Source organism: Megachile rotundata, chromosome 3, assembly GCF_050947335.1.
Source record: "Megachile rotundata isolate GNS110a chromosome 3, iyMegRotu1, whole genome shotgun sequence".
NCBI lineage: Eukaryota > Metazoa > Arthropoda > Insecta > Hymenoptera > Megachilidae > Megachile > Megachile rotundata.
This window is the reverse complement of record NC_134985.1, coordinates 21,158,945-21,175,508: the sequence shown is the minus strand read 5'-3', so window position 1 is coordinate 21,175,508 and position 16,564 is coordinate 21,158,945. Positions and strand designations below refer to the sequence as shown.

The 16,564-nt window shown below is 32.4% G+C and overlaps 4 protein-coding genes across 5 annotated transcripts in view; 3 read left to right on the top strand and 1 right to left on the bottom strand.

Annotated features, from left to right (window-relative positions):
* Nucleotides 1-6,323: 6,323 nt before the first annotated feature.
* Nucleotides 6,324-8,166, top strand: TfIIB (transcription factor IIB). The gene is made up of 5 exons (XM_003706581.3): nucleotides 6,324-6,477; nucleotides 6,905-7,015; nucleotides 7,080-7,266; nucleotides 7,347-7,817; nucleotides 7,887-8,166. Exons 1-5 carry the CDS (start codon nucleotides 6,461-6,463, stop codon nucleotides 8,046-8,048), a joined length of 948 nt encoding a protein of 315 aa, XP_003706629.1. The 5' UTR covers nucleotides 6,324-6,460; the 3' UTR covers nucleotides 8,049-8,166.
* Nucleotides 8,167-8,317: 151 nt separating this feature from the next.
* Nucleotides 8,318-10,264, top strand: Sec8 (exocyst complex component secretory 8). The gene is made up of 4 exons (XM_003706535.3): nucleotides 8,318-9,509; nucleotides 9,600-9,761; nucleotides 9,839-10,008; nucleotides 10,085-10,264. The coding sequence occupies exons 1-4, from the start codon at nucleotides 9,453-9,455 to the stop codon at nucleotides 10,170-10,172; spliced, it is 477 nt and encodes a 158-aa protein (XP_003706583.1). The 5' UTR covers nucleotides 8,318-9,452; the 3' UTR covers nucleotides 10,173-10,264.
* Nucleotides 10,265-10,370: 106 nt separating this feature from the next.
* On the top strand, nucleotides 10,371-14,269 carry Ciao1 (cytosolic iron-sulfur assembly component 1). Of its 2 annotated transcripts, XM_003706536.3 has the most exons (5): nucleotides 10,371-10,609; nucleotides 12,188-12,560; nucleotides 12,638-12,752; nucleotides 12,823-12,987; nucleotides 13,069-14,269. In XM_003706536.3, the coding sequence occupies exons 2-5, from the start codon at nucleotides 12,198-12,200 to the stop codon at nucleotides 13,335-13,337; spliced, it is 912 nt and encodes a 303-aa protein (XP_003706584.2). In that variant the 5' UTR covers nucleotides 10,371-10,609; nucleotides 12,188-12,197; the 3' UTR covers nucleotides 13,338-14,269. The 2 variants fall into 2 exon arrangements, with proteins under 2 accessions (XP_003706584.2, XP_012148282.1); XM_012292892.2 differs by lacking the exons at nucleotides 12,188-12,560; nucleotides 12,638-12,752; nucleotides 12,823-12,987; nucleotides 13,069-14,269 and adding exons at nucleotides 10,918-11,379; nucleotides 11,491-12,104.
* The window catches only part of LOC100874752 (SPEG neighbor protein), a 38,684-nt gene continuing 35,645 nt past the window's right edge, over nucleotides 13,526-16,564 (bottom strand). The window contains exon 7 of the mRNA XM_012292890.2: nucleotides 13,526-16,483. The gene's annotated coding sequence lies outside the window, so the exon portion shown is untranslated. The remainder of the gene's footprint in view (nucleotides 16,484-16,564) is intronic.

Below are 16,564 nucleotides of genomic sequence, written 5' to 3'. Positions count from 1 at the left end.
CCTCCCAATTTAGAGATTTTTATATCCCTTCGCGATTTGAGATTTTTATGCCCTCCCAATTAAATTTCAAGATTAGAGATTTTTATATCCCTTCGCGATTCGAGATTTTTATACCTTCGCGAGTAAATTTCGAGATTAGAGATTTTTGTATCCCTTCGCGAGTATATTACGAAATTCGAGATATCCCTTTCTATATCCCTTCGCGATTTTATTACAAAATTCGAGATATCCCTTTCTATATCCCTTCGCGATTTTATTACAAAATTCGAGATATCCCTTTGCATATCCCTTCGCGATTTTATTACGAAATTCGAGATTTGTATATCCCTTCGCGATTTTAATTTCCCCCAATTTTATGTGTTAATTATTTTCCTCTGTTTCAGGAATTGATTTTGAATGAATTGTTTTATTGTTGATTGATTTTTAATTCGTAATTTTCATTGTGTTTTTTGTTTCTCGTTTCACTTCTACTCCTACAATTGTTGTATAGGTTAATCAAATTTTGTATGTTTCAGATTTCATTTTTTGGTAAGTTATGTTGTTCCTTCTTCTAAACCTTCTGTGTTAATAAATTTTTATCTGTTTCAGAATTTAATTTGTGGTAAATCTTACGTTGTTCTCTCTTCTAAAATTTCTATGTTAATAAATTTTTATCTGTTTTAGTATTTCTTCTTTGGTAAGTGATGTCGTCCTCTCAAATCCGCAATTTTCATTGCGTTTTGTATTTTTTGAAATTCTTGTATGAAATAAAGAAAGATTTTGCTCCCTCTCCCACTATATTCTATGTTAATAAAATTTTGTCTGTTTCAGATTTTTATTATAAGTAAGTAGAGAAATAATTTATATTTGTCTTAATAACTTTTGTCTGTTTCAGAATTTAATTTTTGGTAAGTTCTTATATTGTTCTCTCTTCTCAAAGTTCTATGTTAATAAATTTTTGTCTGTTTTAGCATTCAAGTTTTGGTAAGTCATGTTGAGTGCATTAGATTTTTAATTCCGAGCTTGTGGGAGGAAGGGTGGGCTCGGGCGCAGGTTTTTCGTCACAAATTGTGACGAAAAGCCTGCGCACTTTGTAAGTACCTCTTATTCTAATTTGCACTCATCTTTGTCACAATTTTTTAATTTATATATTATACTGTAGTAATAGTTTGTCATTTTTTCTCAATTTCCCCAAATTTAAAAGAAAGTTCTTCCAACTTTCTTTCACATCCCCTTGCTCTTTTTTAAAGTTTTATATACGAGTGCAATTTTAGAATAAGAGGTACATGTAGGGCATTTAGAATGTATTACAGTATGCGTGAGTGCGTGAATGGTGTGTGTCCTGCATCCTGTACTCACTCGTAGGGCCTCTAATTTTCTATCTGATTTTATTTCTAGCTTCGAAATTTTCAAGCTTCCTCTCTATTTTATTTCTTTTCTAGTCTTACTTTATTAATTGATTGATTTTTAATGCTTTAGTTTCTCTTTCATCGGATCTCCTCGTCATCTCATTTTGGTTTTGAGGTTTTTAATCTCCTCGGGTTCTTATTTCGGATTCAAGATTTTCAAACAGCGTGATTTTGTTTCGAGTCTTGAAGTTTCTGAATCTCTTCGTCTTTTTATTTCGGAGTTGAGGTTTTCAAAATCTACGATTTCGATTTTTGAAGAGTTTCGTTTCGAATAAAGGGAAATTTCATCCCTTGATTCTTCGATTTTCTATATTAATTACTTTTGTATGTTTCAGGCTTTGATTTCAAGTAAGTAATTCATTAATTTATGTTTGTCTAATTACTTTTTGTATGTTTCATATTTCTATTTCAAGTAAGTAATTCATTGATTTATGTTTGTCTAATTACTTTTTGTATGTTTCAGATTTTTATTTCAAGTAAGTAATTTATTGATTTATGGTTGTCTAATTACTTTTTGTCTGTTTCAGATTTTTATTAAAAGTAAGTAATTTATTGATTTATGTTTGTCTAATAATTTTTTGTCTGTTTCAGATTTTTATTTCAAGTAAGTAATTCATTGATTTATGTTTGTTTAATTACTTTTTGTATGTTTCAGATTTTTATTTCAAGTAAGTAATTTATTGATTTATGGTTGTCTAATTAATTGTTATCTGTTTCAGATTTTGATTAAAAGTAAGTAATTTATTGACTTATGGTTGTCTAATTAATTGTTGTCTGTTACAGATTTTTATTTCAAGTAAGTAATTCAATGTTTCATATGTGTCTTAATCAAATTTGTATGTTTCAGGTTTTAATTTTACGTAAATAACTTTTAATGTTTCATTTTTGTCTTAACTATTTTTGTATATTTCAGGTTTTAATTTTATGTAAGTAATTTTTAATGATTTATATTTGTCGTAATTATTTTTGTCTGTTTCAGGTTTTAATTTCATGTAAGTAATTTTTAATGTTACAAATTTTATCTCAATAATTTTTGTATGTTTCAGGTTTTAATTTCATGTAAGTAATTTTTAATGTTACAAATTTTATCTCAATAATTTTTGTATGTTTCAGATTTTAATTTCAAGTAAGTAATTTTTAATGTTTCAAATTTTATCTCAATAATTTTTGTATGTTTCAGATTTTAATTTCAAGTAAGTAATTTTTAATGTTTCAAATTTTATCTTAATAATTTTTGTATGTTTCAGGTTTTAATTTTAATAATTCATGTTTGTCTTAATTTCATTCAGATGTTTCAGGTTTTTATTTTACTTGGGTAATGAAATGTTTCATATGTATCTTAATTACATTTTTATGTTACAGCTTTTAATTTTATGTAATTGAATATTTCCCAAGTATATTGTAATTTTATTTGCGTATATTTATCGAGTCGACTGGAGTTTTATTTCACTTTCATTCCGAAGATGTTAGTATGAATTTTGCATGTTAGCATGAATTGTGCATGCCTGAACATTATAGTGTTACTAGTCTTGCATTTGCTTTTCTGTTTCCCCTTTTTATTAATACACCTAATTAGTCTATAGGTAATGAGGAGGTCATCATTAAAGACTTCCTTCGTGGGATTTCATCAACTAAAGCGCTAATTTTAAGTAATTTTAAGTTGCGTCTATTGTAATATATTGTAGTATGAATGAGTAAATGTGTGAATGGCGTATACGCGAAGATTGAAGACAGCAATCATCGAGAGATCATCGAGGGATCTTCGAGGGATGCGTGCGTTAGCTATAAGTTAATGTTATGCGTGCGTTAGTTTTAAGTTAAGTGTGCTCGTGGGCGGGTGGGTGGGTCCCTGTAAGTGCCTCTTATTCTAACTTGCACTCATCTTCTCAACTCTCAAACTTTGTACGCGTTAGCTTATAGTATACTCAGCTATTTTTTGTCAATCGTTCCGAACCCAAGTGGATCATTGGGGGTTCATAGCGCTGTGAACACGGGGCAGAGGTGAGCTGCAAGTGCTGGTGTAGCGCCAGGGACACATCTCTGCGGGGCCGATCGATTGATGAACCATCTCGATCTGCCGCCTCACGGCAGGGGTCTCCTCTCTGCGGTCAGACTTGCTTCAAACGCAAGCGGGGAGAAATGGGAGACCCTCCGCGGATGTGTCACTCGTTCTTGCCAGTATTTTCGGTTCATCTCTGTCTCGTGGTTCACGTAAGTCACTATGGACTACCCTTTGACCCATGGAAGGCGAGGTTCACTTGGCGAAAAATACTGATCCCCTTTTTTCATAGAAAGTTCTTCTAACTTTCTTTGCTTTTTGACAGAAAGTTCTTCTAACTTTCTTTGCTTTTTGACAGAAAGTTCTTCTAACTTTCTTTTCTACCCCTTTGCTTTTTTACTTCGTCATAGATTATTCGAGTGCAATCTTAGAATAAGAGGTACGCGTGCGGCGTTTAGAATAAGTTAAGCATATGTGTGTGAGATCTCATGCAACTAATATTAAGTTAATGTATGTGTGTGCGTGTGATACAAATTCTTGCAATTTTGTTTGTAAAGAATTTGTATATGCGAGCCTATGAGCTAAGTAGAGTCAGAACTCATTTATCCTTCTGATAAATGAGCGATTTGCAATTGGAGGGTGGTAGGGATTTGGAGTTAGGGCGGGTCACTATTGTAACGTAGCCACCTCCTCGTGGTGTGACCCGGTAATCGATGTCGTTTTCTAAATATTTTTCACGAAATTATCTTTAAAAAACGATATCGAGCTAAGAGCTACGATTAGAACTTCTCAATTTCATATCTAAGTTACAATAATTCCGAGCTGTGGGAGGAAGGGTGGGCTCGGGCGCAGGTTTTTCGTCACAACATGTGGCGAAAAACTTGCGCAAATTGTAAGTGCCTTTTGTTCTAACTTGCACTCATCTTTACAATTTTTTAACTTGTTACAAATGAGATTGTTACATATTAGATTATAGTAATAGCCTATCATTTTTATTGTCAATTGCTCAAAACTTAAAAGAAAGTTCTTCCAACTTTCTTTTTTAACTCTTTTCTTTACAAAGATTTAAATTATAAGAGTGCAATTTTAGAACAAAAGGCACATTTAGGGCTGTAATTTTATGTAAGTAATTTTCAATGTTTCATATTTGTCTTAATCATTTTTGTATGTTTCAGGTTTTAATTTTATGTAAGCAATTTATTTATTCATATGTGTCTTAATTGTATTTGTATGTTTCAGGTTTCTATTTTAACGATTCATGTTTGTCTTCATTTTATTCGGATGTTTCTTGTTCTTATTTTAATTAAGTAATTGAATATTTCTCAAGTACATTGTATATTTTACAGGTGTATTTTTATTGAGTCAAGACATTGTGCATGCCTAAACATTATAATGTTACTAATATTGCATTTGTTTCTCCATTTCTTCTTTTTATTGTTACAACTAATTATTCTGTAGGTAATGAATAGGTCAGCATTGAAGACATCCATCGAGGGATCATCGAGGGATCATCGAGGGATCATCGAGGGACCATCGAGGGATGCGTGCGTTAGTTTTAAGTTAATTGTATGCGTGCGTTAATTCTAAGTTAAGTGTGCTCGTGGGCAGGGCGGGTGGGTCCTTGTAAGTGCCTCTCATTCTAAATTGCACTCATCTTCTCAATTCTCAAACTTTGTACGCGTTAGCTTGTAGTATACCCACTTATTTTTTGTCAATCGTTCTGCGCCCAAGTGGATCATTGGGGGTTCATAGCGCTGTGAACACGCGGTAGAGGTGAGCTGCAAGTGCCGGTGTAGCGCGAGTGATATTCTTTGCCCGGCGGGGCCGAACGGGGGGAGCACCTCTCATAGCATGATGTGCCCCCCCGATCTGCCGCCATACTGCCAAGGGGCATCACGGCAAGGGTGTCCTCTGTATAAGTCGCCCGCGCGTCAGAAATGGGAAACCCTCCGCCAACTGGGGTGTATCACTCGTTCTTGCCAAAGGTATCTTCGGTTCATCTTTGCCGTCGTGGTTCACGTAAGCCACTATGGACTACCCTTTGACCCATGGAAAGCAAGGTTCGCTTGGCGAAAAATAATGGTCCCCCTTTTTCACAGAAAGTTCTTCTAACTTTCTTTTCTTTTAGTAGAAAGTTCTTCTAACTTTCTTTGCTTTTAGTAGAAAGTTCTTCTAACTTTCTTTTCTACCCCTTTGCTTTTTTACTTCGTCATAGATTATTCGAGTGCAATCTTAGAGTGAGAGGTACCGTGCGGCGTATAGAATAAGTTAAGCGTGCGTGTGAGGGATCCCATGCGATTAGTATTAAGTTAATGTATGTGTGCGTGTGTGTAATACAAGTTCTTTACTGGATTGTGGTAAAGAACTTGTATGTGCGAGCCTATGAGTTAAGTAGAGTCAGAACTCATTTATCCTTCTGATAAATGAGGTATTGCAATTGGAGGGTGGTAGGGATTTGGAGTTAGGGTGGGTCACTATCGTAGCAACCTCCACGTGGTGTGACCTGGTAATCGATATCGTTTTCTAAACATTTTTATAAAAATGAACTTTAGAAAACGATATCGAGCTAATAGCTACGAATTAAATTATAATTTCATTTATATTTTCTTTTACGAAAATGTTTGGATCAAGTAAACAAATTATAAGGAAATGAAAAACTTTATTTCTCAAGAAATTACAGATGAATGTTTTACAGAGATATGACAAAGTATTTATTACAAATAAAGTACTGGTGAATATGCAAGTTTAAACTATTCTTTTTCGACCACCATACTTGTAAACTATGCGCATATGCACCCCCGATTCTCTCTTGGAGGTGGATTTCCTTGTCCAGTGTCGCCTCTTGTTATATCTACTCTTTGGTTGAGTAAAGAATTCAGTCATCTTTCTCTATTTCACCGTAGTAGCGTTGCAATCGCGGGACAGAAATTTACCTTGCATGGTTAGTCTAATACGCAACTTGTTCGTGGTGTACTTCACATGCATACCTGTCTGCATGTATAGATACAGACACGATAAGTATCAGTATCTGCATTGACTTACGCGGCAGAGTAGAAAAACACGAATCCAAAATATGGCAAGTTCGTCAAGGTAAATGTTGTGAAAGTTTTGCCCAATATTTTTCTGTAGATATTAATAACATATGTTATAATATTTTATTTAAAAAATTGTCATTAAGCTGTAACAAATCTAGGTGGTTTGTACATAAATTGATATCACGAGCTGTGGTTATGAAATGTGACAGTAACATTGTTTGTTTGTTGTTAATGTATTTTTAATTGTCTTTACTGCATTATTATCTATTATATTTTATTTGTATAGCTCATGTCTTCAAAATTCATTTGTTATGACTTTAATATTTAAAGACCTAAAAATGTATCAGATGGAAATTAAACATTTTTTTTTAGATGCAAGTGCAAACGTAATAATACAAAAAAAATATTAGCACTCTTAAGAAGCTTTAAGACATTAATATATTTACATAAACAAGTATATTTCTATTAATCTTTCCTTGCAGACATGAAACAAACAAAGTTTGTTGTTATGCACATCCAGATGCACCACTTATTGAAGACTACAGAGCTGGGGATCAAATTTGCTCAGAGTGTGGATTAGTTGTTGGCGATAGGTAAATATAAAAGTAATGTATTAATAGACTTAAATTAATTTAATTGTCAAATATTTTTTATTAGGGTAATAGATGTTGGTTCAGAGTGGAGAACATTTAGTAATGAAAAAGCTGGTGTTGATCCATCACGTGTTGGTGGACCAGAAAACCCACTCCTTAACGGTTCAGATTTGTCTACCATGATTGGCCCAGGAACTGGTGCAGCATCGTTTGATGCTTTTGGTGTATCAAAATATCAAAACAGACGTACAGTAAGTGTTCTAGATATGATACAATATTTTTTAACGGTTTAAACTATAAAGAAGAGCTTAATGTATTATAAAATTTTCAGATGAGCAGTTCAGATAGGGCATTAATTAATGCGTTTCGTGAAATTAATGGTATGGCTGATCGTATTAATTTACCGAAAACTATTGTTGATAGAGCTAACAATTTGTTTAAACAAGTACATGATGGTAAAAATTTAAAAGGTCGTGCAAACGACGCTATTGCTTCCGCCTGTTTATATATTGCCTGTAGACAAGAAGGTGTACCACGTACTTTCAAAGAAATTTGTGCAGTCAGTAAAATTAGTAAAAAAGAAATTGGAAGATGTTTCAAATTGATTTTGAAAGCACTTGAAACCAGCGTCGATCTTATCACTACAGGAGATTTTATGTCCAGATTTTGTTCTAATCTTGGTCTTCCCAATATGGTGCAGAGAGCTGCAACACATATTGCCAGAAAAGCAGTAGAAATAGATATTGTACCTGGACGATCACCTATTTCAGTAGCAGCTGCTGCAATATATATGGCATCACAGGTATATAAATTGTTTAACAAAATTGTTATTCATAGTATGTCATCATTCTATTATATTATTTCTCTTCAGGCTTCAGAGGACAAGAGGTCCCAGAAAGAAATTGGTGATATTGCTGGTGTAGCAGATGTTACCATTCGACAGTCTTACAAGTTAATGTATCCTCATGCAGGAAAATTATTTCCTGAAGATTTCAAATTTGCAACACCTATCGATCAATTGCCCCAAATGTAAAGATAATATGCAGCCTTATGTTTCAATGTATATTTTATCATGTTGAAACAGTAGTTTATGTATCTGAAGTAATTATTCATAAATAATTTATCCTTTATTTTCAGTACACATTCCTAAATTGGTATTATCTTATTTATTACATAATGATTACACTTTATATTTTCTCTTTCTTGTTGTACTTTGTTCATATGATATTTGTATTACAACAGTTAGCTGGATAATTTGTATGGTGTGGATAATTAATTTACAATCGTCTCTAGAGTTGCAATGTTCATTTAGTTTTTTTTATTATTAAGTAAAATTTTAATATTTTAAATATAAAGATGAAGTACATGTTATAACTGTTATGATTGTTTTTATACAAATATAAATGATTTTATTAATATAGAAATTATGTTTCAACATGTTAAAATGAAAAAAAAATTGGTACAATTCTAAACTTATTGACATAAGATATTTGATACCAAAAATATATTAGATTTCAAGCTTCGCGAATCTAATGGATAAAGTGGAATTTATATTGTAGATTTAAATAATATTAATTTTGCTTAAAATGCAGTAGCACAATATTTTATATTTGATCTCCAACAAAAAATAACAAAAACTAAAAATAAAATTTATTACAAACTTGAAAGTACCACACAGTACAAGTGTATATTACATTCTGTGATACTTCTACACGACATAAGTCAAATATTTGCAATTAGTACACTCAACTAAAATTCAGAAGACAATAGATTTTCTCGTATTAGATGATGTATATATACATTATTTTCTATTCAAAATTTGTATGAAATACTACATAAGAATGGTAATGAAGACAAATTTTAAAAAATGAAATATAAATATTTCATACATTTGTTGCATGATATGGTAAGTTTGTTGCTCATACCAGTCTAACATTATCATGGAATTGATAATAATAAAAATATCATTTTCTTTTCATCTTTATGTTTAATAATGGGGATTTTTTATTATTTTTAATTCTGACCGAATGTACAAGACCCCCGAAATTTTATGAATACATGTAAACATATCTGAAATCATATTCTAATAAAACAAATTGTTGAAGTTAGATAAATGTTTTTTTTTTGCGTTGGTACCTTTTGTCATATGGCCGAATGTCACTTTCAAAACGTCAGTGCGTGTGGATTTATATGTCACAATAGCACGATCTAACAATTATTGTTTTTGGTACAAAAGATAATTATTTAGTACTTTCATAATTATTTTTGACAAGTACTTGTAGAAATGGATAGTTAACTATTATAAAGTTGTATACGAAACAACGTAACCTATATGTATATATAAAGTTCATAGTAAATAAGAAAATTGTTATTATACAAAAGAGATAAAGATTTCATTTTTGTACCTTTTACCTTTTTTTTTTGTGAATATCAAAAGATGAATTCAGTGCCTCCAACTAAGCCTCCAAGAGGCATTAAGCCAACTAAAGAAACGGTAAGCTTAATTAAAATTACTTCATATCATTATTTTAGTGGTTTTTTTTACAATTAGTTTGCTTTATTCTTAATTAGCTATTTTGTACAGAGTGGTTTGTTGATTTCTGTGATCCGTGCTTTATCAGCAAGTGAAACTAATGAACAACGAGAAATAGAAAAAGCTAAACTTGAAAAAGAATATAAGAAAAGTGACCAGAGACTCGATGAACTAGTATCTCTACATGATCAAGATCTTACACAAGTTATGCAGGTAAATATGCATTCAATTTTGGATAATAATGGTTTTATACATGATATTAATAATATTTCCATTATTTTGAATCTCAGATATTTAGTGCTTTATCAGAAAAAGTCACTGCATCTAGAGAGAAGATTCATGCAGTCAAGGAAAATTTGAATGCCTGTAAACAACTATTGAGGTGTAAGAGAGAAGAATTATTAAATTTGTGGTTGGAAGGTATTGAACATAAGCATGTGTTGCACCTCTTAAAAGATGTGTAAGTATTGACATACTTTTTGACAAGAAGATAACTGCTTAAATATATTTACAATTGATTATTGTTCAATCCTTAGGACACCTGATACCTGTACACGAATGTTGCCTTTAAATGATTCAGATACATTATCAGTAGCAACATCATACAATGCAACATCAGACTGATAAATGTTAAATTAATTTATAGATAGTTATAAAGAAATTGTAATTCAATTATTTTATATTTATACATCATAAGAAATAAAATATAAAACATACATTTTTCCTCAGTTTCAAACCATAATTATGTCAATTAAGTATATTGAAAACCACAATTTTATATACTTTTTAAAACGCGTGCACTATTTGAGAAAGTATTACTAACGCGATCTGTTGGTAAAAACTATGTTCCGGTGGTAAAACCAAGTTTCATTAGATATGGTAGAATGTGACGCGAAAATGATAATGTAGATCGTGCGATAAAGACAACAATGGCACGAGTGCTCTATCCTACACGTATTTCGTTTGTGGTATTACTGTAAATACGTGCAACTAACTGAGCTTATCAATAATTAATTAATTCTTTAGTATTGTTGGATTAAAAAGTATTCAAAACGTATATCGTAAGTAACTTTTACTTTTTAATACTTTGTCATCGTTTCATAAACCGATTTTTGTATAAATTTCTTATAGTTTTTAAATCTTTATCTTATTTAAACATTTACTATTCTAAATGATTTATATTTGTACAACTTATGATTTCGATCTTTACATCACGTACGATGAGCAAACATTTCCCACTCGATTTCCTCATTAATATCAGTAACTTTCCATAAAAATCAGCATAAAAAATGTAAAAAGCCGTTTTCACAGTAGTTTCTTATAAAAGATAGTAATTATAAATTTAAAGAGGAAGCATTTATTGTTGCAGGTAGAGATGGGAACATTGGAATTAAAACAAACTTTGAATGGACATAGAGGAAGAGTGTGGAATGTTTGCTGGCATCCTAAAGGCACTTGCCTTGCATCTTGCGGTGAAGATAAAACAATTATTATATGGGGTCCACAAGAACCAAAGTGGGTTATAAGAACCATTCTTACGGAGGGTCATTCAAGAACTATAAGAGAAATAGCATGGTCTCCTTGTGGGAATTACATAGCATCTGCTAGTTTTGATGCGACCACTGCTATATGGGATAAAAAATCGGGTCAATTTGAATGTAATGCAACATTAGAAGGACATGAGAACGAAGTGAAAAGTGTTAGTTGGTCTTGCAGTGGTCAGTTGTTAGCTACTTGCAGTCGAGATAAATCTGTTTGGATATGGGAAGTGAATGATGATGAGTATGAGTGTGCTGCTGTTATTAATGCTCACACTCAAGATGTGAAAAAGGTAAGTAAATCTTATGAAATAGCAAGCATAGAGATTGCCTTAAAAGTATAGTAATATTAAGGTAATATTTTTTATTTTATTTTCAATAAACATATATTTTAATTATAATAGGTAAGGTGGCATCCTAATGAAGAAATAGTAGCATCTGCAAGTTATGACAACACAGTAAAGATATTTAAGGAGGATGCAGCAGACAATGATTGGTCGTGTATAGCAACATTATCATCTCATACTTCAACAGTCTGGAGTCTTGCATGGGATAAGGCTGGTAATCGAATAGCAACATGCAGTGATGATCAAACAGTGAAGATATGGCAAGAATTTAAGTCTGGTAATGAACCAGGAATAGTTACAGTAAACAATGAATCAGTTTGGAAGTGTGTGTGTACAATATCTGGTTATCATACAAGGACAATTTATGATATTGATTGGTGTAAAACAACTGGGTTATTAGTGACTGCATGTGGTGATGACATTATTAGAATATTTAAAGAAGACAGTGATTCCGATCCTAATCAACCTACTTTTACAATGGTTTGCTCAATGGACATTGCTCATATGCAAGATGTAAATTGTGTGCAATGGAATCCTACTGTTCCTGGACAACTTGCATCAGCTAGTGATGATGGCTTAATAAAAATTTGGTTTTATAATGAATAACACGTTTATTGTTATCTTAATTGTAATTGTTTATTTTAATAATAAATATATTTGAAAGAGACAAATTTGCTTCATTTTTGTACTTCAGTAATAAATAATTATAACTATGTTTTATATTTGGTCTATATTACTTGTTTGCTTGTTTTAGGTTGCCATAAATGTTGAAACATTTTACTATACTGAAAAGACACTGTAAAATCATTGTCCATAACATTAAGCAGAAACATAGCAGTACTTTGTTTGCAATGAGTGCCTTAAAGCCCGATGGTATTGGGGTTCCTTTAACCCAGGTTGTAGAAACATTGCATAAATTTGCTGATCCAGCCCTTGCATCTTCTTGGGATAATGTAGGGTTGCTTATTGAACCCACAGAAACAAAGTTGGTCTCCCATATTTTATTAACAAATGATTTAACTGAAAGTGTCATGCAGGAAGCTTTAGGTTTGAAGACAGATATGATTATTACTTACCATCCTCTAATATTTGCTCCCTTAAAGACTATAAGAGCTTGTAATTGGAAGGTGATTATTCGTTACCCTTGCTTGCTAAACTAACTGAAGTCATTTTTATAATATACATTATTTAAATTTTTTTTTAGGAGAAAATTATTGCTAAATGTTTGGAGAATAGAATAGCTGTATATTCACCGCACACCAGTTTCGATTCTGTAAAAGGTGGCGTAAATGATTGGCTAGCTTCAGCATTTCAAAATGGTAAATTTAAAAAAAAAATATTTATCAATCCTGTGAATTATTTTATAATTAATATTGTTGTGTTTGAAAGTACTTGAGAGCAGTACGCCGATAGAAGTGAATGAAAGCAATGCAGATTATGGTTATGGTAGAATATGTACGCTAAAAAGTAAAATCTCAATTGAAGATGCCGTTCAACGTGTTAAGGATCTTACGGGTTTGAAACATGTTAGATTAGCTCGTGCTTGCCGAACAGGTATAGACTGAAATTTTTATTTAAAAAGTTTATTATTAACAATAACCAATTCCATGTTTAAAATTTTGGGTATTCTTCCAGACGGTTTGATCAGCACTATTGCACTTTGTGCTGGATCTGGGGCGTCTATTTTAAAAAACGTGTCTGCTGATCTATATCTTACTGGAGAGATGTTACATCACGATGTTCTTGATGCTGTACACAAAGGAATCAGTGTGATATTAACAAATCATTCCGATTCGGAGCGTGGTTTTCTCAAAGCATTTGCATTTACTTTAGAAGATATGTTAAACAAATCAGTAAACGTGAGTGTATCTAAACATGACGCGGATCCTTTGAAAACGGTTTAATTGCATTAAAGAATTACTCAATAAAAGAAGGCACAGATATGCTTATCTAAACTTGGGATAAACATCTATACATGTAAAAAATTTAATTGTTAATGTCAAAAATTATTTTTTTCTTTGAGGATAGACAGTTTTTATTTCAACTTGATGAAGTTATCAATTGGAGTGATATTAAGGAAATAATCGGTACATAAAAGAATCATATTATATTGTAGTATAACACAAATAATTTACAGCTACAACAGAAACTGTATTTCAGTTTGTGTATAACGCGCTTAAACTACTTTTGCAATTAATCTTTAAACATATGTAACCATTATAGAATTAATTTCCCTTAATTCGATTATTGAAATATTTCTCATTTGCTTTACCATTCGTCCTTTTATTTTTTTTGTCACTTCTTATATGCTCACATTCACACAATAATCACGCATGACGATTATGAAGAGAAACCTGTCTTTTTCTTGTTATAACAACGTACGTAATAGACGCGTATCAGTTGAAAACTTATCTAAATAAAATACAACAGTCGTTAATTCTGGTCCAATTATAGAATTAATTTTCCGAGCTAGGTCCACTCATTCAACATTCTTCGTTTCTCAGTATGTTTCTATCTTTTAAATTTGGGTTTCACTTAAAAATAGATGAAAATTAGTGCGCAGCAGACTTATATAAGGACCTGTTACAGGTCAACGCAGATAAATGTTACAATTTTTAACAATAACTGATCTGCTATGACGGAAACCACTTCAAGGGTCCCTTCCGAATTCGATAAGTTGCTAGGTTACAGCTCCCGAGGAAGTTAAATATATTTGAAATTGCTGATCGACTCGCAAAAGCTTATTAAAATCCGTGGGGACACTTAGGGTAGTTTCCTTGCAAGTATGCTGCATTTTACGTGTATATCCATGACGAAATAAATGCTTAATAATGAACACTTTTATAAATTGCGATTCTACGTCACCGGAAACGGTGTGGAAGTATACCCTGAGCTCAGATGCCCAAAAACTGTGGACCTTGTTAGCCATTTCAAGGAGTATTGCAGAACAGATAACGTGAAACTTCAAACCGAATACAGTTAGTCTCGCTATATGGCTTCCTTTTGTCTATATCGCCATGTAGTATTGCCACACATTAGATTGACACAGTTTTCTACAGTTTCTTTGAGGGCCATATAATGAGACTCTACTACAGTATACGAATTACATCATACGTCACTCCTAACAGATTATAGATCTTTCTTTACAAAGTTTCGAGTTTAACGTTTTCCATACTGCGTTAACTGATTGCCGATAGGATCGGTTACTAAATTAGGACTATGTTCTTATCAGAAATTCTACTATCGTTCATTTTACAAGAAGATACCCGTTTAAGTACAATTCATAATTTGCTGCTTCGACGCTGTTGACCCTTATTATCAATTTTCTGGATTACGATAATTCGTATACATTTGGCAAGTAATTTCACGCGTGTCCAGTAAGAACATAGTCCGAAAATCGTTTTAGAATCTCAGTTACAAGCCGCTAGTTCGTTCAGACGTCATTACACCTCGCCAGATAGAAAGAAAGAAATAGAAAGAATAAAGAATAACGACGCTTTTCCGTGTTTATCCTTTTTAGCGCGAAACACTTTTTACTTCCGTCTGAAGCTACGATTTGCCGGGCATATAGATCCAATTCAAAGATAATCCAGCTTTATTTCACGCTTCTAATCCGTACCCTCGGTTCAACGTAGTCGAAGACGATTTCGCGTTCCACCGTTTTACAACTGAACACAAATTACCTGGCGATTCCTGCCAGTATAACATAGTCTTTCTTCCTATATATATATGTGTATGTATACCATATAGAGTTACGTATCGTATGTTAACAGAACAATTTAAAATCTTAATCGCATTGTTTTAACAATAATTCGTACGTTTCCTTTGGCAAGTATAGCGTATTGTCTTGTGACTGTAACACAGCAAATAAAATCGTACACGCTTCCCTCTTCCACGATGTTAATCGGTTCGCTTGAACGAACTATTACTATTATTACCATCGATAGCGGTTTTTACCCCTAGGTACAGTGTATTCCAGAATTAAATAAATACAATAATCGTCAAAGTCGATTACGCTTCAAGTATTATATTTACAGTATAAATTTACACATGAATTTCAATTTGAAAATTAGTGATTTTACAGAGCCTACATTGATAGAATATTTTAGGTTCAATCTGAAAATCATTTCATGAAGCTCGCAGCGTGAAAGCGTTAACAGATGGAACAGTCTTTCAATAATCGATTTCCTTTTGAAATAAATTGACCCGATAAATTTGCTGCGCCAATTACAATAAAAAATTCAAATTTTAGATGAATTCATCCCTTAACCTATAATAGTACATTTATAAAAAAATCTTTGTCCATTAAAATGTAGTTATATATTTTAATTAGAAAGAAAGTATACTGTATATACATTTGCTGAACACCAATCTACCTGCGTAAATTAGTTTTTAATAATAAGTAGGCAGCAAACATAATTCTCTCTCGATGAAGAAATTACCCGGTTAAAAAGTTAATTATGAGCAAAAGTTTAAAAAAAGGGTATTCATCGATAGTCCGGGTAATTTAACAGTTTAATGTGGCTTACTATTTAATAATTCTTCAGTAAATTTCTACGCGGTATAAGTTATCGGTTGCAAGCCAGAAATCAATAATTTTACAGCATACATTGTAGGACCTTTAATCATTCAAAGATGGTATCATGAATTTTGATGCTGTTAAAGCTATAATAGGAACAGCCAATAATCGATTTAAAAGTATAATCTGGAATAAATTATAAATAGGTTTTTAATTCTGGAACACCCTGTACAAGGGTTTTTACTTAATCTCAAGACAACAGACTACTTTTGTTACAATACATTCAGCACTGAATGGTGCCCTAGAATGGTCCGAACTCCACCTTCACCGATTTTTCTTATTCAGTCATGGATCTCCATTTCTTTTGCACGCTTTCAACCGGTAACACGACAAAGATCACTTTATCGTTCTTTCACCGGTATCTTTTCTTCCATAAAGGTGTTCGTATACTTTCACGATAACTACGAATCCCTCGATGACCAAGGTCCTTTCTACCCTCCGACTTTCGCGAAAACTGCTGGGCAAGTTAATCTGAAAATCGTAAAAGGGCTTGTGCACTCTGTAAAAAGGCTTTTCGTCGTTTTCAGTCGAAAACCGAGAATTAAACTCGCG